At 39.8% G+C, this 21,775-nt stretch overlaps 2 protein-coding genes across 3 annotated transcripts in view; one reads left to right on the forward strand and one right to left on the reverse strand.

Annotated features, from left to right (window-relative positions):
* On the forward strand, positions 5,446–14,228 carry MANSC4 (MANSC domain containing 4). 2 transcript variants are annotated; one of them, XM_003126417.4, is made up of 3 exons: positions 5,446–5,823; positions 8,934–9,068; positions 12,733–14,228. In XM_003126417.4, the coding sequence occupies exons 1-3, from the start codon at positions 5,595–5,597 to the stop codon at positions 13,401–13,403; spliced, it is 1,035 nt and encodes a 344-aa protein (XP_003126465.1). In that variant the 5' UTR covers positions 5,446–5,594; the 3' UTR covers positions 13,404–14,228. The 2 variants fall into 2 exon arrangements, with proteins under 2 accessions (XP_003126465.1, XP_013853225.1); XM_013997771.2 differs by having other exon boundaries at positions 5,681–6,057; positions 8,934–10,027.
* Positions 16,969–21,775, reverse strand: part of MRPS35 (mitochondrial ribosomal protein S35) — a 49,306-nt gene continuing 44,499 nt past the window's right edge. Inside the window, 1 exon segment of the mRNA NM_001244927.1 lies at positions 16,969–18,099. Within this exon segment, the coding sequence (NP_001231856.1) occupies positions 17,830–18,099 (270 nt within the window). The 3' untranslated portion in view covers positions 16,969–17,829.

The following is a 21,775-nucleotide window of genomic DNA, read 5'->3' on the forward strand; positions in this document are numbered from 1 at the left end:
CAGGGAGCGTGTGACATCTAAAGTTCGTGTGGAGGGAGTGATCATGAATTTACCATCCCCTTTGGGAAGGTAACGTTCCATGCCCAGGATTAGGCATTTAGCTGGGTAAGTTTTGCTGGGAGAACACCCCCAGAGTCAAAGAGTCTTGGACCTGGGATTTCTTTGTCTCTCCTTTCATCAGCAGTGATGCCAGATTCAGTGGGTCAGTGAAGAACAGGCTCTTAATCTTTCCCTGGTCCCTTAGAATCCTTTGCCAATAGATGCTTTTGTTTCCCAGCCGTCATAGATAAGCCTCAGACTGGTTTTTTCTTGCCTTTTAAAAAGAGACAAAAAAATCACGCTCACAGAATCACACACATTATAAAGGCAATTCACACGCGGTAACATCAGAGCAGATCTTGGGTAAGTAAGCTGGGGTGTCAGCTTGACAATACTGGGCAATGGTCCAGTACGCTTTTGGGCCCCCTGACATGATAATAAAGTCATTTAGAACTGGAAGCTGCTTAAAGATCAAATCATTTTCATAACTCATAAAGTAAGTTTTCTGTTAAGGGAGAAATGCAAAGTCAAAGCAACATAGACATAAATAACTCCTTATTTACAAAAGACCTAAAATTATTTTTCAGCTTCATGAAAATGTTGCTTGTCTGTAATGTATACTCATAGATCTGTTATTGACTGATTGGTGAATAATAAAGACTGGCCTTTATGGTACTGTGATTCACTTCAAACACTTACATCATGATCTGTTATATGAAAGACAAAAGTAATGGTCAAACACAGAGTTAGGCTATTTCTTTAAGAATTATGGAAAATAAGAGTTCCTATTGTGGCTCAGCAGGAACCCGACATAGTGTCTGTGAAGATGGGGGTTCGATCCCTGGCCTCTATCAGTGGATTAAGGATCGATCCAGCAGCAAGCTGTGGCATAGGTCACAGATGGGGCTTAGATCTGGCGTTGCTGTGGCTGTTGCGTAGGCCAGCAGCTGCAGCTCCAATTGGACCCCTAGCCCAGGAACTCCCATATGCCACATGTGCAGCCTTTTAAACAGAAAAAAAGAGGAGTTCCCGTTGTGCCTCAGTGGTTAACGAATCCAACTAGGAACCCTGAGGTTGCGGGTTTGATCCCCGGCCTTGCTCAGTGAGTTAAGGATCCGGCGTTGCCGTGAGCTGTGGTGTAGATCATAGTCTCGGCTCGGATCCCAAGTTGCTGTGGCTCTTGGCATAAGCTGGCAGCTACAGCTCCGATTAGACCCCTAGCCTGGGAACCTCCATATGCCGAGGGAGCGGCCCTAAAAGGACAAAAAAGACAAAAAAAAAAAAAAAAAAAGGAATTATGGAAAATACACCTTTTGAGCTAGAATGGAAAAAAATCAAAGTACAAGATGTTTATCACAATGTTTCTTTGAATAATAAAAAAATTGAAACAATGTATAATAGTAGTAGCTAACATTTATTGAATGCTTTTTATATGTTATGCATTGTAGTAAGTGCTTTATATGGATTACAATCTATTTAATACTCCAAGGAAGTTGAGGTTGCAGAGTAAATTTTGGTACATAAGTAGAATGAAATACCATAGAACTGTTAAACTTTGGATGTAGAGCTTTCTTTAGAAACACTAAATATGATTTTATACTGAAATTTTTTAAAAGTTTCTAGAACAGTATGAATCCATTTTTGTAAAGTTGTATCTGTGTATCAATTTTTTTATCACCGTGTCTAGAAGGATGTTTACCAAAATGTTAAGGTTGTAAGATCTTGAATGATTACTATTTCTTTTTGTACTTTTCTGCATGGTTTGGGTTTTTATTTTTATTTACTTATTTATTTATTTTTTTCTCTTTTTGTCTTTTCTGTGGGCGCTCCTGTGGTATATGGAGGTTCCCAGGCTAGGGGTCTAATCGGAGCTCTAGCTACTGGCCTACACCACCGCTCAAGGCAACTCCAGATCCTTAACCCACTGAGCAAGGTCAGGAATCGAACCCACAACCTCATGGTTCCTAGTCGGATTCGTTAACCACTGAACCACAACAGGAACTCCTGGTTTGGGTTTTTAAAGTGAATGTATATCAATTTAACAAAAGCAAAACATTTTAAGAAAAGTTAATGGCATATCCAATTTCTTAGGCCCCATTTTAAAAACAATTTCCACCAATTTTATGAACTGATGAAATGAAAATGTTAAGTAAATAATACAATTAGCATGTTAAAATAAGGATGGACCAGAGCAGCGGGTTAAGGATCTGGTGCGGTCACTACTGTGGCTGAGGTTCTATCCCTGGCCAGGGGACTTCTGCATGCCAAGGGCTTGCAGCCAAAAAAAATTTATAAATTACAATCAAATAAGGATAGAATATTGATTGTTTTTCAAATGTCTTTTGAATTTACAAAATCCATGCTATTACTTCACTACCACTTAAAAATTGTTTATCTCTATTTTTTTTATCCCTCCACTGTTTCTTTAAAAACTGTTTCTTTTTTCGTTTTTTAATCAGCAAAGCTGAAATATCTTGTTTTCATTAAATCATCCAGGGCAGTTTAAATGGTTTTTGCGTTTTTTGTTTTTTGTTTTTTGTTTTTGTTTTTGTCTTTTTAGGGCCGCACCTGTGGCATATGGAGGTTCCCAGGCTGCAGGTTGAATTGGAATTACAGCTGCCAGCCTACACCACAGCCACAGCAACACCAGATCCTTAACCCACTGAGCGAGGCCAGGGATCGAACCTTCAACCTTATGGTTCCTACCTAGTTGGATTCATTTCCGCGGCACCACGATGGAAACTCCTAAATGAGTTTAAAGTAGCACAGTCTTTTAAATGATTCTATTTAATTCAGCTTGAACATCTTCCCATAGGCAAAACTTTCATTTATTTCAATCATCTATTTCAGTGTTTTCCAAACATCTAAGGAGATCACCTGAGACACTTTTTATAAAAAATCAGAATTCTGGGAGTTCTGTTATGGCTCAGAGGGTTAGGAATCCAACTAGCACCCACGAGGATGATGGTTTGATCCCTGGCCTCGTTCGGTGGGTTAAGGATCCAGCACTGCTGTGGCTGTCGAGTAGGCCAGCAGCTGAAGCTTCAATTCAACTCCTAGCCCAGGAACTTCCATAGGCTTCAGGTGTGGACCTTAAAAAAAAAAAAAAAAAAAAATCAGAATTCCGGTTCCCACACCAGTACCTCTGAATCAGGCTCTTGAGGAGCTACTTCTGGTCCACATATCTCAGTTCCTTGTAGTTTCTTCCCTCTGCCCCTGCAGTCCAGTTTTTAATATCTCCTTTTCAAAATACTTGGCTCCTAGAAGTTACCTATTTCCAGGCTCAATGTTTATTAGTCACCCCAAAATTTGTTTTAAATTTTTTTTTTTTTTTTTTTTTTTTAGGGATGCACCCACAGCATGTGAAGATTCCCAGGCTAGGGGTCAAATTGGAGCTGTAGCCTCTGGCCTATGCCACAGCCACAGAAACACCAGATCCTTAATCCACTGAACAAGGCTAGGGATCAAACCTGCGTCCTCATGGATACTAGCCAGGTTTGTTTTCTGCTGAGCCATGACAAGAACTCCTTTTTTTTAAATTTTTAAATCCTGCATTTACACTGGATCTTGTAGATTCTTTCTACAGCAACTTTGATGGCCTCTTGACCGTCATCTGACAGCAAAGGCATTAAACAACTGAGGATTGTTCCATTATCCCCGCAGGGAACACGAGAACGTCAAGGAATTATATATCACACAAAAGACACCACAGTTAAAGAGACTGAAAGATTTGGAGGTTAAAAGGTTAGAAAGTTGACTTTCCAGTTTATGTCCCCAGGGCATGAACTGATCAAAATAGCTATGAAACCTCATGGAAAAACAGGGAGTACTCTTTTGTTCCTCACCTGACTCTTGTTTTGCCTTGAGGAAACCTCTCTTCCTTCTTTTCTTGGTACAGCTGTAATGGTCGCATTGTGTGTAGGTAAGCAACCGAAACTCACTTTCTAAGAGAATTTTTATGTGAATAAAATATTATCATTTTTAGTGCACTTTATGTGGCCTATGCAAGGTTGGGAGTTAGTCCGTATACTTTTGCTCAGAAGAAAGTGAAATGTTTGTTTTTAAAGTTATTCGGTCTTTCGAATATCACCCTCTTTATTATCAATTATTAATACGTTATGTTTCTAAAAACAAAAGATAAGAAAATCAAACTATTATTAGGAGACAGGTGGAGAGATGAAAAGTTCAAACAATGTTAACATTTCTGTGTCAAGTGAGTGAATGTGTAAAAATGTTTGAGAGACACAGATCACAGGAGAGAAAAATTTCATTTTTTTTAAAGAGCTGTACAGAACTTTTATGACCCAAACTAATCACCACTAATGCTTTGTATACAAAAGGATACACAAAAGCAAGAGTTCTATGCTTTGAACTAATTTCATCTTGGGTATTATAGGATATGGAACACACAATCTTCACAAAAGAGGCCATTTTCACTGCCTTTCATATATTTTCAAATGTTTTGGCATTGCAGTAGAAGTAACTTCATTAATATTTGGAAATTTAAAACTATTTCCCTAGTGCACATTTCTTGCAACTACATCTGCTTCAGAGATGCTCTGCCTTTATGTGTTTTTCACAAAGAAGCCTTCTTTGAAACTTGAAAACATAGATTTCAGAAAACAGATTAAGCAGCCCCCAAGTTGAACTTCTTCACAATTTTCAATTACGCTTTTTATTCTTAATTGAACAAAATATACTTTAAGGGATGTTGTATCTACATTATAAGGATATTCTTTTGTCTGGATCTTTTCTTTTTTAAAAAAGCTTGCGGCTGGCCTTTGCAAAAAATGATTGACCCCAAGAAGTGACCAGGATTTGTGTTCAAAGTTTTCAAAATCACTGCAAAATTTAAACTTTTAGTTTTTATTTCATTCTCAGTTTTCGTTTACTTTCCAGAATTTTTTTTTTTTTTTTTTTTTTTTTTTTTTTTTTTTTTTTGGTAAAACGAAAAATTTAAACCCATGCTCAAACTAGTTTTCTTGTGAACCTGAATACCAGAACTTCGATTTAAAGGGGGAAAAAAAAGCAGATTGAAAAAAAAATATTTGCAGTCACAAGTTTCTTTAAAAACTTACAGAAGCACACTGACAAAATGATGTTTTGTTTCTGGTGAAATGGATCTTTCCTTTATCTGACATCAAGCGACTAAATTATTGTTTTCCTCAGAAAGGCTCTCGGCTAGGATTTCGACTTGTCTTTATATTTACTCAGAAAAAGGTGTCTGTGACTTTACTTTCAGAGAAGAAAAGCAGAGGAGAGAATCTACGTCTTCAAGAGGCTAAGGGACACAGTATTGAAATGTCCTGGAGAGTGTTCAGAATTAACGCCAGCAAGTCAGATGTTCACTCAGGGCACAAGTGGTAAGAAACACAAGAAAAATCAACGTGCAGTCCAAGAGCTGCTTCATTTTTCTAGAAAGTGACCCTCCAGGAAAGTTCCAGGAAAGTCTCCCTTGGCAACAGCCCTGAGGTTCCAGAAACTGTTCTAAACCCTGATGGTCAGCTCCAGCGTCTGTTTGTCATCGCTTCTTTCCGAGTCTTGATTCCAGGGAAATGTGTGTGGCGGTCCTGGCAACAGACGTGTTTTTGCTCCTCAGCATGGGGTGGACCACGGACTCTCTCTGCTCACCCACCATGTTTTACAGAGACTGCTGGATCCGTCGCTTCCCTGGTCTTCTAATTGACCTGGAGGAGTCTCAGAAGCTGGGGGCCCAGTTCTTGAAGTATTATTCCGAAAGCACTGGTAGGAGGTGCAGTCAGAGCTGCTGTCTTCGGAAGGACGGTAAGCGTTCATGACACGCCTGAGCAAACCATCAGGGGGACCTTCCAAAGTGAAGATCTGAGAAAGGAGTCCTCAACAGAGGGCCCAGTGAAGGGGTGACAAGGACTAGGGAGAATGCCCTGGGATGAGGGAGGGGGCAGAGAGGGAGAGACATTGAGACTGATTTTGCAGTTGGAGCCAGTGCAGGCTCGCTTTACAAATCTTGTCATGACCCGGGAGGCTATGGACCTACAGGTAAGAGAACCTCTTTTCTTCACTATGGAAGATATTTCCTTGAAGGCCGATGAACAATATTTCTGTAGCCCAGAATATAGCATATATATTTTAAAATATTTATAATAATTTCCTCTTCAAAGTTCTTTTGGTAATATTGATGTCCTATCACACTTTTGAAATGTGCTTGCTTGGGCTGACCAAATGTGAGATGTATTGCACAGGAATTTTGATGTTGATTCATAAATAGGAAGGTATATGTCTAACAGAAAAAGAAAGGAGGAGTTCCCATTGTGGCTCAGCAGCTAACGAATCTGACTAGCATCCACAAGGATGCAGGTCTGATCCCTCGCATCACTCAGTGGGTTAAGGATCCAGCATTGCCATGAGCTGTGGTGTAGGTCGCAGACACAGCTCGGATCCTGTGTTGCTGTGGCTGCAGCTCCCATCTGCCCCCTACCCTGGGAACCTCCATATGCCTCAGGTATGGGCCTAAAAAGAGAAAAAGAAAAAAAAAGGCGGGGGGGAAGGAAGGGAGAGAAGGGAGGGAGGAAGGAAGGAAGAAAGGAAGAAAGAAAAAGGAGGGAGGGAGGAAGGGAGGGAAGGATTTAAAAAATATCCCAACAGATTTTTTTGGGGGAGGCTGAAATCAGATTTAAATAGCGTTCATATAACATGATCAAGGCCTGTAATTGGGAAAACAATTTCATTGTTAGAGAATTTCAAGTTACATTTGTCTAAAGACTTTATTTTTCATTTGTCCATGATTTGACAGCTCCTTGGACAGAAACAACAAAAGCAACACAACACTGTAAAATACTTCTCTTGTTGTTCCGCACTTTCTTCCTGTGGCTTGATACCAACACTGCCAATGCCTCCTGTGCACTTATCCATGTAAGATTTCTGAGATGCGCACTGGAGTTCTTTGGAGAGTCTAAACTGACAAGAGACTGCAGTGTGAGAAGCTGTCACAGGTTAAGCCCTCAAAAGTTGATCGGGCACAGAAGAGAGCAATTAATTTATTAAAGGGAAGTTTTTGAAAAAAGCAGCAAATCTAGCTGCTTCTAACCTCACCAGCCTTCACTGAGAGATGCGTAGGGGTGGGGTGATACATTTTCAGCATTTTCCCTGGTATGAATTTACCTGACTTTCCATAGCAAGGGAGCTGTGACCTCTGGACTTGAGGGTTATTATAAGCATCCAGTAGAACTCTATGATTGTGGGGCCTCTGTGGCTTCCAAGTCATAGCTTTCCTTCTCCAGAAGAGGTGGCACAGATATGCATTCTGGTTTTCCCCTAGAAGCCAGAACTTTAAAATGCCCCAATCCCAAGAAAAAATAAAATAAAATAAAATAAAATAAATAAAATGCTCCAATCCTGCAATAGCTACCCTGCTGAGAGCTGGGACTGTACATGAAGAATGTTAAAACATCTTTAAAAATTGCTCCCTACAGGAGTTCCCTGTTGGCCTGGTGTTGTCACTGCTGTGGTGTAGGTTCGATACCTGGCCTGGGAACTTAACGTATGTTGCAGTTGGGTGTAGCCAAAAAAAAAATAAATAAATAAAATCCATCTTTAAAAAAATGGTATATATAAAAATATTATTTAATAATATATTAAATATATCTTAATTATAATATACTATTATACATTATAGTATAGTATACACATTGTTTAATATTTATTATTAAATATTATTTATAAATTTATAATTTTATATATAAATTGCTCCCTATGGTATCAACTACTTTCTTAGAATTTGAGATATCTAAATTGGATATTTTTTCTTCCTTTTTCCTTAAACTTTACAGCACAATTCTCAGAGAAAGTATTTGTCATCTATAATATTCTAAAAAGGTATTATTAATTGACTTTTGTCCTATTCTTTCTCCTTCTGGAAAAATAGAGTGTCTCAGTAGTGGGAGAGATGTAACCCCTGCAGTTAACCTTACATAGAAGCAGGGCAGGTTCTACAACAATTCCACAGCAGCTGCAGGCGCACTCTGAGGTCCGGTAATCATACACTCTCCTTCTGGAATCTCATTTATTAAAGCAGCTGATACCTTTGGGACAATGAATATATCTCATCGCATGGTTGCTACTATGCTGCAGCAGGAGGAAAACCTTAGGGAGGACAGACTGAAGATATGCATTCAACAAATCCAACTTAAGGTTTTTCCAGAAATAACACACAACATGTTGTAAGGAGCAAATCTACTTAGAAAAAGCGAGCCAGCTTGAGCCAGTGATGGGACCCCTTCCCTCTAGAATTCCAAATGCCAACACCCTTGTCGTCTACCCCCTTCCTTTTTGAATGACACTAATTGGCTTTGCATTGGACGAAGCTTTGCAGCGTGGGGCTAGCACACACCCGCAGTCAGGGTCAAGGTGATGTTCACCCAACCTGCTGCCTTTACAGCATCTGGGCTTCTCCCAACAATGTGGTTATTGCCGTTTTTGCCCTTTCCATCACTCCCCCTTCTGTTATGGCACTTATCCATTTATTTCTCTCTTTCTCTGGTGAATTCCACTACCATTCTGAGAGGGTATAGCACCTAGAAATCTGACATATATAAATCCCCAGAGGTTTTTGCAGCCAATTGAATTTTCTCCAAACTTAAAATATTAGGATTATTAAATGATTCCAGGTAATCCTGTGTAGCATGGACTGTATCAAAAATTACTGAGAGAAAACCAGTAGATATTTTCTGTTGAAGAGGCATTTTCCCATATTAACAGAAACAGTTACTGTGGCTCATAATGTTCCATAAAATGTCTGAACACAAGCCCTGCAGTGTACTGTTAATCCAGGGTTCCTGAAAGAAATGCAAGCTGCTCAGAGCTCATCAGCTGCAGAAATCAAGACCATCTGCAGATGTACTTTGTTTCCTTTTCAGTGTCCTGTAACTTGGCTGTCTTCTTCCATGACCCTGTTCATGACAATGTCAATTGCCTCCATGTCCACTGCCCAACCCTGGAGAGCTGCATATTGGAACCCGGAACCAATGCCATTTTATACAACATAACAGACGGTAATGATCTATCTACTTTGCACATATTTTGAAGAATGTCAGTAATATTTTATAACTTATATTTATATAACCTAGAAGTTGGCTGGCATGTATAAATCTCTAAATCATTACTTTCCAGTGAACTTTATCTGGAAAAGTTTGGGGCTTCCAGGGCAGAAAACAAAAAGGAAATCCCCTTTAGTTTGGCATGTTTAGTGATGATGAGCTCATCCCAGATAACAAATCATGTGTGATTGAACAAGAGTTTAAACATTTTATTTCATTTATCCCAAGAGTCAAAGTACTGCCAAATACCCATTTGGCTCTTGCCAAATACCTAAGAGCCAAAATAGGTATTTCTAGAATAGTGGTTAAGGATACCACTAGGCAGTAAAGAAAATGCTAAATGTCAGTTTTGAAGTCTGCTGACACCATATACAAGGATTCTACAAAAATGGATGTCAAGGACAGAAAATACACTTAACGGCCATACATTAGTGCCCAAGATAATCAGTATATGTTACCTTGGAAAACACATATTTAAGAGTCCTTTGCCCATGTATATAAGCTCAAGATACAAATCTGTAAACATCAAAGAAGAGATTTTTGCCACTACAACACAGAGGAGGTAAGTTTCTTTCTCCATCTGGATTTACTAAACACATAATGCTCTAGGCTGTGCTCAGTGTTGCAGGAGATGCCAGCCCAACCTCTGCCCTCAAGTTCCTTCTAATCTAGTTGATGTGACAAGTCTTACCACTAGGGTAAGTCATGTAACTAAATACAAAAATGTGTGATGCTACCTCAAATACAAAGGCTCGAAAGAAGAGTTGGGGTGGACCACAGAAATTTCCATTATTTGGAGGAGGCTTCGTGGAAGAGTCCGGGAAGAAGCAAGATAAGCTTTGTATCTCAACTTGGAAGAAAGAACACTGATGTGGCTGCAATAGGAGCACACGTGGGCTGCCGTGGAAATATGGGTGAGAAAGGGTAGGACCGGTAACAAAAGGACAGGGTAGAGTTTTGGTTTGGCTTTGTCAGCAATATGGAACCAGGAGTTCCTGCTGTAGCACAATGGGTTAAGAACCTGACTGCAGTAGCTCAGGTTGGTGTGGAGGATCGGGTTTGATTCCCAGCCTGGTGCAGTGGGTTAAAGGATCTGGCATTGCTGAAGCACGGTGTAGATCACAGCTGTGGTTTGGATTCCATCCCTGGCCTGGGAACCTCCATATGCCACAGGTGGGCCATTAAAATAAAAAAAAAAAAAAAAAAAAAGGAAAATATAAAAAGAAAAAAGAAATATGGAACCAGCAAAGATATTTAATGAGTAAATGCAATCATTAAAGTGATGTGTGGTTATCTCAGTCCAGGAAAATCATATGCAGGATGCAGATTAGAAAATGCAGTCAGGAGATCCCATCGTGGTGCAGTGGTTAACGAATCCGACTAGGAACCATGAGGTTGCGGATTCGGTCCCTGCCCTTGCTCAGTGGGTTAATGATCTGGCGTTGCCATGAGCTGTGGTGTAGGTTGCAGACACGGCTCGGATCCCGCGTTGCTGTGGCTCTGGCGTAGGCCGGTGGCTACAGCTCCGATTGGACCCCTAGCCTGGGAACCTCCATATGCCGCAGGGGCGGCCCAAGAAATAGCAAAAAGACAAAAAAAAAAAAAAAAGAAAAGAAAATGCAGTCAGGGAAACATGACATCTAGACATGGTGATTGTAGATGCAATGAAGAGGAAGGATGCATATCAGCATACTGGGAAGGGGCTGGATAGCACCTAGTTACTATTCGGATAAAGAAAAAGGAGTTCCCTCTGTGACACAGCAGGTTAAAGATCCAGCATTGTCTCTGGGGCAGCCTATGTCGCTGCAGAGGTGCAGGTTCATTTCCTGGCCCAGTGTAGTGGGTCAGGGATCCTGTGTTGCCACAGCTGTGGTGTGGGTCACAGTTGTGGCTCAGACTCAGACCCTCACCCAGGAACTTCCATATGCCACGGTGTGGCCAAAAAAAAAAAAAAAAAAAAAAAGAGAGAGAGAGAGAACAGAGGAGCAGAGAGAGGAGTCAAAAATCCCTTAGCCATGCAGAGTCCAGCAATGGGTGATAGAAGTATGATGATGCCACTGAACAAGACAAGGAGGAGGGCAAAAGGTTGGTTTTGAGAATGTCAGTGGTGATGTGAGATGTTTAGATAGGAACCTCCAGTAAAGCACAGGAGAAATGAGATCAGAGCTCAAGAAAGAGGAAAAATATCGAGGATGTGGATTTCAGGGCCATCAATGTAGTGGATGACAGCTGATGAAGATAACCTCTTTTGTGGGGGAGGTGGTATGGGATGAAGAGAAGTACAGCAGAAAACAAGGATTAAAGATCGCAGAAACAACCCAACCAGTTAGGACCAAGAAGAGAACCAGCAAAAGAATGAAGAAACAAAAGGCAGAGGGATGGAGGTAATGTGTCAAAGGAATCTGGGGTCCAGGGAGTCACGTGGTGAAGAATTCAAGGAGAGGATGGCCATCAGGATCGAGGACAGGAGAAGCCAAAGTAGTGAGAAGCAGAATTTTGGCAGAAAAGTGAGGATGGAAACAAGATGGCAGAAGGCACTAAACGAAGTCAGAAAGGAAATGAAGGAAGTGGATGTTGGTTTGTTGAGGCGGGTGGGAGGAAGAGAGAGTGTGTAAGAGAGACTGAAAGGGAAACAGTGTGATTGGCATCAGGGACCACTGGGAAGCTGTTGAGTGTTTTTGAAGCCAGAGAGAAAGAAGTTAATTTATAAGAAGACCCTCAGTTAGTTTACAATGAAGACCCTCAGGCACTGGAAAGGGGTGCAATTTAAGGCTTTGGGAACAATTTTGAACACGGTTACACTTCTCAGGCCCCATTTTAACTTTAAGATGTTAGAGTAGCAAATGGTTACTTTTTCTGCAGCTCCTGCCCCAAAGCTGTGATTGTTGATTGTTGTGCAAAAACCCTGGCAGACACAAAGTTTTCTCTGTGATGTAGCCAAATTCATTCACAACAGAAAGTGTCTTAGGAAGTTAAGATAGATTCAAATGTGGCCAGTATGTTTCTAAGCCTTTTAGAGGTGTGCAGGGGTGGAACCTGAAATTAGTTTATTAGTTCAATTATTCATAGTGGCAAAACCCAAGACTTCTCCAAGAAGTACTTTAAAGTCTTCTCTCTCATTCTCTTTTTTTAGGGAGAGGGGGGCTGCACCTGAGGCATATGGAGGTTCCCAGGCTTAGAGGTTGAACTGGAGCTGTAGCTGCTGGCCTACACCACAGCCACAGCAATACCAGATCTGAGCCACGTCTGCAACCTACAACACAGCTCACTGCAATGCCAGATCTTTAAGCCACTGAGCAAGGCTAGAGATCATCCTCATGGAAACTCCTAGAGTTTGTTACTGCTGAGCCACAATGGAACTCCCTAAAGTCCTCTCCTTTAATTAAAAGCTTAGGAGTTCTCACTGTTGTGCAATGGGATCAGTGGCATCTGGGGCACTGGGACTCAAGTTCTATCTTAGGCCTTGCACAGTGGGTTAAAGAATACAGCACTGCCACAGCTGCAGCAGAGGTTGCAACTGTGGCTCAGATCTGATCCCTGGCCCAGGAACTCCATAGGCCAAGAGGTGGCCAAAAAAGAAAAAAAAAATTTTTTAAATGATGCCTTATCTATCTTTCAGGTATAGATCCAGATTTGCTTGTTTTTGAACAGTCACTGCCCACATATCTAAATACTCGTTCTTCATCTAATACACGGGAGAGACTAAGAATTCTAAAAGCTATGAATTTAGATAAACAACAACCAACCATGATAAATCAAATGCTACGGTCAATAGAGGCGCCATCATCAACTGCACATCAAGATTTTGTTGCAACCACAAATACTAGGTATTCCAAGGAATTAACCACAGACTCTTGGGCAAGATTCATTTTCCTGAATGACTCCATTAGCACAAAGGTAAATATGGTGTCACCCAGTACTGATTTCATCAACAACCCTGATAACAAGACTCTTTCTCCTTTCTTTGTGCCTGTAGACACAAAACTTTCTCATATGCCTATTCCATCCCAACTCAACAGTAGCAAACAGTTACTGAACAAAACCAAAGGTTACAACAGCAGAAACCATACATCTGAGAGTGAAGACATAGCACCTGATCCGGCATCTGCGACGTCAAAGACCTGGCTGGTTCCTGTGGCCCTTTGCACCTCTGTCATCTTTCTCTGCTGTTGTGGAGTCATCCTGGCATCTGGATGCTATCGAAAGCAGCAGGGCCAGTATAAACCAGGACAGAGAAAGTCAGGTTCCAGGCAAATGAAAAAATGCACCCTTCTGAAGGAGCGCTCTTAATGGTAAAAGATGTGAGCACTATAAGCTTTCAAGAGTATCATTTTTAGTTTTCTGTAAGACAAGGGCAGTTTAGTTAAAAAAACAACAAAACGCAACAGATGCCCTTTCATACTAATTTCTAAAAAACGCCAATGTTTGATCGGCATAACTGCTTTTCTGATTATTTCCTTTTTTTGGGGAATAGTATATCTTCTGTCAAAGTTCCAAAATTCTGACCTCTGCAGTTACTTAGCACCATGTACAAGATACAGTTCTAAGTGCCGAACACGTATTGTTGAGTCCTTACACAACCCTGTGAGTTCGGTATGCTGTTATTTTCACATCTTACAGATGAACAAACTGAGAAGAGAGGCTAAGTATCTTGCCTAAAGTCACATAGCTAGTATGTAGCAAAGCCAGATTTAACAGGAAATGAATGGCTCCAGTCTATGCTCAAAATCACTGTTGGACTAAAAGCCTCTATTTTGCCAATGAGTATGGAGAAAAGATACAGGGAGGAAGATACCATAACATCATATTTGCCTCCCATCAAGGTCAAATTACTCTCACATGTGTTAAGGACATCTTTTAGTGGTTTGAGCAAAAAAGCACTGTAAATGAATACAGGTACTGACCTGTGAGCAAAAACTTCCTGATTTTTATATAGTTTTCTGTTTGATTAATCTTTCTTAATCCTAATCCATCATCTTCATTTTCTAAAACTGACATGCTCTCAATGATTATGGCACTGAGATCTTTGAGTTTACCCTTGACTTTTTTTTTTTTTTTGTCTTTTTGCTATTTCTTTGGGCCGCTCCCTCGGCATATGGAGGTTCCAGGCTAGGGGTCGAATCAGAGCTGTAGCCACTGGCCTACACCAGAGCCACAGCAATGTGGGATCTGAGCCACGTCTGCAACCTACACCACAGCTCACGGCAACGCCGGATCGTTAACCCACTGAGCAAGGGCAGGGACCGAACCCACAACCTCATGGTTCCTAGTCGGATTCGTTAACCACTGCACCATGACGGGAACACCTACCCTTGACTTCTGTTGAATAAATCTTAGGAGTTTTAGTTTACATCCCCTCAGTTGTATAAACTATTTTCCCAGGTGCAAATATTAGCTATAGGTATTTCAGCTCTGTCCACTTCTTACACCAGACTCAACCCCTCTTCCTGAGTCATATACTCTGACTCTTAAGTGTAGAAAACTAAAATTCAAGTCTCTAATGATCTTAAAACTGTAGGCCCTTAATCTTATCCCTGAAAATATTTTTTAACCTGAGAACAGATATTAAAAGACAGCCATTAAACATAATAAAGAGGAAATCCTATTTATAAGATTAATAAAATAGTAGTTCCCTCAGAGTATTAACCACAAATGAAAGTCTGAATTTAAAAAATTTAATCACTTTACCTTAATTTGCTATTCCTAGTAAGTATCATAAATTTTATCAATTTCTTTCTTAATTCATTAGGAAAAAACATGCAACCTAGGGGAGATATCAAGACTTAAATTATCCTAAAATGATATTTAAATTATTCAGGAAGCAATCTTTAAAATTTGTATATACATTCTTTTAAAAGATTATTTACTTTTCTTTTAAATATACACAACTCGTTTAAGAGTTTCCCAACAAACTAGGGCTGCCAAAACAAAGGGGGTGTTTCTTCTTTCTTAGGGTTTCTCAGAATTTTACTCATTCCCTAAAATTGATATTGTTTTATAGAAATGACCATAATTTGGGAAAAACATATTTGTAAGAAAAACAAACCCAAACTCTTCTTCTTCAACCTCTACCTTTGACCATCAGATAAGCTAAATAAACGTAAAGACTGTGGAGGTGACCTGAATAGTCAGCCAAGAAGCAAAAGCAATGATGTCCTTATTGGAAACCAAAGGGACCAAAGAGAACTTCTGAACAGAATTTAAAACTTTAAGAAACAAAGATCTCAGGGCCTAGTCAACAACTAAAGCTAAGGTTGTTATACCCATAATAGGAAATAACCATGATATCAAAGGCTTTCCAACACTGAAACTAGCCAGAGCTTTGGGAATAAAAACCTGTAATAGTTTGTTATTATGAGATATATAAGAATTTTGGAAAGAAAATATGCAAAGAGAAACTGAAGCACCCTACAATTAAGAAAATAGGTTTGATAAATTTCTTAGTTACCCATGTGATACGCAACTTCCGAGGTATGACATTAAGTTTGAAGTCAGAAGTGACTACGTATCAATAAGCAAAAAGTGTCCTGCAGAATCCTCATTATAAGTATGAATATTTGGTTCACTGTATATATTAGATCAATTAATAAAGGATAACAATCTAATGACAAGTAGTCCCTTTTGAGGCAGTTTTGTATTAATCTTACAGTTCTAAGATGTTGACATTAGGTGTCAATGCCACAGCCTCAGTCTTCAGGTCAGGTGCTTGGAGTCAGCCAAACTGCAAAGGTTAAAAGGGCACAGGCTTCTACAAGACCACCCTTACTTTTGACACCAACTGTGAGTTGAAGGGATTGGGGGGGGTGTCCCAAAACCGCTTGCAGGTTTGATAATTCCCTAGAGGAATTCACAGAACTGAATGAAAGCTGTTCGCCTCACAGTTATGGTTTATTACAGGGAAAGGATATGGATCAAAATTAGCTAAGGGAAGAAGCACCTAGGATGAAGTTCAGGAGGGTCCCAAACTCACAGCTTTTGGTGTCCTCTCCCCGTGGAAGCAGGAGGCATTACTCTCCCAGGACCTGTGTGTGACAATATGCCCAGAGGACTGCCAAGCAGGGAAGCTTACCTGAGCCTCAAAGTATTTATCAAGGCTCCATTATATAGGTATGATGGACTGATCAATCACCTGGGCAGTTGATCTCAGCTGCTAGCTGGCCTGAATGATTTATCAGGTGACTCAAGGCACCCCCACCCTAAACACCTGGTTGGTGCCCCCCCCCCCGCCCCCATCCCCACATGCCTAAGGCTATGGGATGTAGCCAACCCCACCCTAAAATCCACTGTGACTGACTCCTACCCTAAACAAAGACACCTCTATAACATATGAAAGATTACCTCCCAGAAGCTGAGGGTGGGCCTCTCTTGGGGCAAGGTCAAGATCTTTATTCCACCTGACTACTCATCTGCACAGTATTACTGCTACAGGATTGAGGACTTCTTACATGTTCCCAAATGACCATGGCTCCTCAGCTTCTACTGTTTGCAGTGTTTCCTTCAATCCTGTTTCTGTGTCTGAGTTTTCCTTAACTCTATAGGTCTCTAAGAAATATAACATTTCCATACATTTATGTATGTTTTAAATCTGACCTAAACATTTGGTTTTATCTACTTTGTGTTTTATTCACTATTTCCATCCAGTGGAATACAACATAATTCTCGTTCCTTTTTGTACTCAAGACCCTGCCGTTGTCCTTTATAACCCAAGGATTCTTGGACTTGCTAATACCAAATCATACCTTCAATTTATATGTTTTTGGGGCAATATTTTTAAATTCCTTTCAGCATTTCATATCCTCTAATTCTGTCAAGGAAAATAAGTTTTAGGCAAATAATAACCTCAATAATTCCTTTATTTTGATTTTAAATTAATCATTTATTGGTAACTTTCAAAGTGGTAAGAAATGACTTATAGAGATACTTAAAAATACTGAATTAACAGCTAAACTGAATGAAATGTTTCTTAGGGAAGTTAACATTGTGCCATTTACTCCAATTAAATTCAAGGCCCTTATACGCCATCTCTTTTCCGGGCTGTGGAAGTTCTAGCTGGAGCATCCAAAAAGACAAATACCAGGTAATCTCTATTTTCACTTTTCTGCAAGTTTGGGCTTGGAGAAGTGAGCAAAAGAATATGGGAAATTGGATGCTAAACAGAAGTGAGTCAACAAAAAGTGACCCCCCCCCACCCCGAGCCAAATAGAGGGATGGAACAAACCTTTTAGGTTAGAAAATACTGCCAACGACTTGTTTCTAATCAAAATCAGCATCTGCAAAAAACACATTAGGTAGATAGCAGTTATATAAACAAAACACTGAACTTTAGGGCACTGGGTTCTGGGCCTCGCTTCCTGTACAACCAAAATCACCATACAAAAGCAACCAATGGGTGCTAATTTGTGGAGAGAACAATGTAGCAGGTGACAAAATGATACTGTATATGTATGAATACTAAGGTTGTTAATGGCAGAAATAAAACCCAAATACTTTAGAACCAGAAGAAAGCAGAGAGATCTAATTAGTCTGATTGCCCCAGTGTATAAGTAAGAAAACTTCTGAATAATCACTGCTATAGTGCATTAGGATGAAAGAAATAATTTTAAACTCGGACGTAATAAGACAATGGTTTTTTAACATTTTCAACTTGATAGCAAATTAGATAATCATTACATATACATTATAAAATTAATAAATCAAGGCAATTTTCCTACACAGTTCACGCCAAATTTAATAGTCTCTTCACTGATTCTTTGTACTGAGAAAGGGTATTTTCATTGTCCCCCTCATTCTTAAGACTAACAACAGACTTTCTGTAATCTTCAACTTCTTTAGTACCAAGGAGCTCTTCTTTACTTAATTCTAGATTTTTCTCAGCAGCTTTAATTTGGAGAAGTGTTTCCAGGATGTTTTTCTCTGAGGTGCTGTTTTCCCAAATATACTCTTCCATGTCTGCTTCAGTCTTCTTTTTTTCCCATTCTTCAGTTTTCTGAAAGGAAAAAAAAAAAAAAAAAATGAGTTCTGAATTCTGAGGATTATTACTCAAAGACAAAGTCTGGCCAAAACTTGGCATGTACACAGTGCCTCACCTCCAGGACCCAGCACTGCTGTCAACAGCTTTGGGCTATGCGCTCTATTATGTGATTACACGTTAGTTACACCTCTCACTACTTCTGCCCACATAATTTCACTTTATCTGCCCTGCAAATTGCACTTATAAAGCAATACCATTTCCCCAAAGACAGAGAAAACTCACTCCATGCAGCTTTCTAGTCTCTAAACTCTACACATCGAACATTTCAAGTTTCTGAGGTTAAAAATAATGACAGCCGAAAAGAGACTGTATTTAGCTCTGTAACATGCCTGTGGAGATGACAGGGAAGACCATTACTATAATAAAATTTAAACTATAAAGTACGTTTGATTTTTTTTTTTAGTCACAATGACTTCATATATTCTGGAATTTTGTTTCGTTATTTTTCTGTTACTATAATGGAATATTTGTTACTACTTATTTTTTCTTACAAAAATTACCATGTTATTTTGGGGAACACTGGTAGGTCTTAGATTAATGTAATTCAGATTTATGATTTAAATGAAGATGAAACATTCTGTGAAAAAAATCAAGCAACACAGCTAATATGTAACATGCCCTGGTTTAGAGAAGTGCTGAGGACCAGCCACATTCTTTCCAAATTAACACGCAACAATGTTCTAGCCATGGGCTATTATGGAATGATCCATTAGCCTTACAACTTCTGAAGGTGGTAAAGCCCCCAAATTATAAAGTTTTTAAAGTATTAAAACTGAAGTGGATTTGTAAGGCTGTCAGAAATATTTTAACTCTGGAAACTCCTCTTGAAACAGACCTCAGCTGGAGCAGACAGAGCGCCAAGGCTCCTCAGAGCCAAGGAAGCACCAAGAAGGAGGCAAAGTTTTCACTCACGCTGCCCTCCTACTCCCACCCCCATTGCCCACGAAGAGAAAGGCACCAGGCATCTGACCCTCCAAGGATAAGGAGGAGCCCCACCAAAGGGAAACTAGCCACTGGGGATGACACTGCCTCAGCAAACCCCACCAGATCCCTAAAGCCCAGGGAGCTGCCCCCCCACCACAGAGACACACAAGAAGGAACTCTCCTTTAATCCTTCAAACTGTATGCCCTTTCAGGAGATACAAAGAGGATGCAGGGTGTTTCCTCAGATCCCAAATTCCTCAGATAAAGTAGGGTCTCAATACTCACAGCTCCCCTATGTCTGCCCCCACTCGCTACACTGAATTTATGTTTGAGGACAATGTCCAACTTATGTTCTATGAGAATCAACTCTGTACGAAGGGATGCTTTAGGCTTCACAGAGGGGCAGGGATAATGTGACGTAACTTCTTGTGCCCCAATCCCCACAGCCTTGTTGCAAATAACTTTGAACAGCCAAACTTTGAATCTGTACATTTTTAAAAAGTAAGTGACAAAATTACTCTATTTTTTACTGTAATATATGAAGGAATAAATGCCCGGTCCTTAAAAAAATAAATGTCTTAAATTAAATACATCATCAGACTTATCTACTCTTACCAATGCTTGAAATGTTCAAGACAACGTCATAGTTTCTTCATAATTCTAACTTACAAGGGAAGTATACTTAATTAAAGAGGTCAACACAAAGAAGATGTAAAGAAGTGGAAAGATATTCCATGTTCCTGGATTGGAAAAATCAATATTGTGAAAATGGCCATACTACCCAAAGCAATCTACAGATTCAATGCCATCCCTATCAAATTACCCATGACATTTTTCACAGAACTAGAACAAACAATCCAAACATTTATATGGAACCACAAAAGACCCAGAATTGCCAAAGCAATCCTGAGAAACAAAAACCAAGCAGGAGGCATAACTCTCCCAGACTTCAAGAAATACTACAAAGCCACAGTCATCAAAACAGTGTGGTACTGGTATCAAAACAGACAGACAGACCAATGGAACAGAATAGAGAACCCGGAAATAAACCGACACCTATGGTCAATTAATCTTTGACAAGGGAGGCAAGAACATAAAATAGGAAAAAGAAAGTCTATTCAGCAAGCATTGCTGGGAAACCTGGACAGCTGCATGCAAAGCAATGAAACTAGAACACACCCTCACACCATGCACAAAAATAAACTCAAAATGGCTGAAAGACTTAAATATACGACAGGACACCATCAAACTCCTAGAAGAAAACATAGGCAAAACACTCTCTGACATCAACATCATGAATATTTTCTCAGGTCAGTCTCCCAAAGCAATAGAAACGAGAGCAAAAATAAACCCATGGGACCTCATCAAACTGAAAAGCTTTTGCACAGCAAAGGAAACCCAAAAGAAAACAAAAAGACAACTTACAGAATGGGAGAAAATAGTTTCAAATGATGCAACTGACAAGGGCTTAATCTCTAGAATATATAAGCAACTTATACAACCCAACAGCAAAAATACCAATCAACCAATGGAAAAGTGGGGCTTAATCTCTAGAATATATAAGCAACTTAAACAACTCAACAGCAAAAAAACCAATCAGTCAATGGAAAAATGGGCAAAAGACCTGAATAGACATTTCTCCAAAGAAGATATACAGATGGCCAACAAACACATGAAAAAATGCTCAACATCGCTGATTATAAGAGAAATGCAACTCAAAACTACCATGAGATACCACCTCACACCAGTCAGAATGGCCATCATTAATAAATCCACAAATAACAAGTGCTGGAGGGGCTGTGGAGAAAAGGGAACCCTCCTGCACTGCTGGTGGGAATGTAAACTGGTACAGCCACTATGGAGAACAGTTTGGCGATACCTTAGAAATCTATACATAGAACTTCCATATGACCCCGCAATCCCACTCTTGGGCATCTATCCAGACAAAGCTCTACTTAAAAGAGACACATGCACCCGCATGTTCATTGCAGCACTATTCACAATAGCCAGGACATGGAAACAACCCAAATGTCCATCAACAGATGATTGGATTAGGAAGATGTGGTATATGTACACAATGGAATACTACTCAGCCATAAAAAAGGATGACATAATGCCATTTGCAGCAACATGGATGGAACTAGAGAATCTCATCCTGAGTGAAATGAGCCAGAAAGACAAAGACAAATACCATATGATATCACTTATAACTGGAATCTAATATCCAGCACAAATGAACATCTCCTCAGAAAAGAAAATCATGGACTTGGAGAAGAGACTTGTGGTTGCCTGATGGGAGGGGGAGGGAGTGGGAGGGATCGGGAGCTTGGGCTTATCAGACACAACCTAGAATAGATTTACAAGGAGATCCTGCTGAATAGCATTGAGAACTATGTCTAGATACTCATGTTGCAACAGAAGAAAGGGTGGGGGAAAAAATGTAATTGTAATGTATACATGTAAGGATAACCTGACCCCCTTGTTGTACAGTGGGAAAATAAAAAAAAAAAAAAAAAAAAAAAAAAAGAGGTCAACAAATACAAGCAATTAAGAGCTTTAATGTTTAAAAAATTATGTTTTACTTAGGTTTATCTAGATTTTCTTAACTGGTCTGAAATAGATGTGTAAACAGAGGAGATAATGAAAGCAAATCCACTAACAATTTTCAACATTTAAAAATCTCTCCCTTGGTGATCCCGTTGTGGCT

Source organism: Sus scrofa, chromosome 5 (genome assembly GCF_000003025.6).
Source record: "Sus scrofa isolate TJ Tabasco breed Duroc chromosome 5, Sscrofa11.1, whole genome shotgun sequence".
Taxonomy (NCBI): Eukaryota; Metazoa; Chordata; class Mammalia; order Artiodactyla; family Suidae; genus Sus; species Sus scrofa.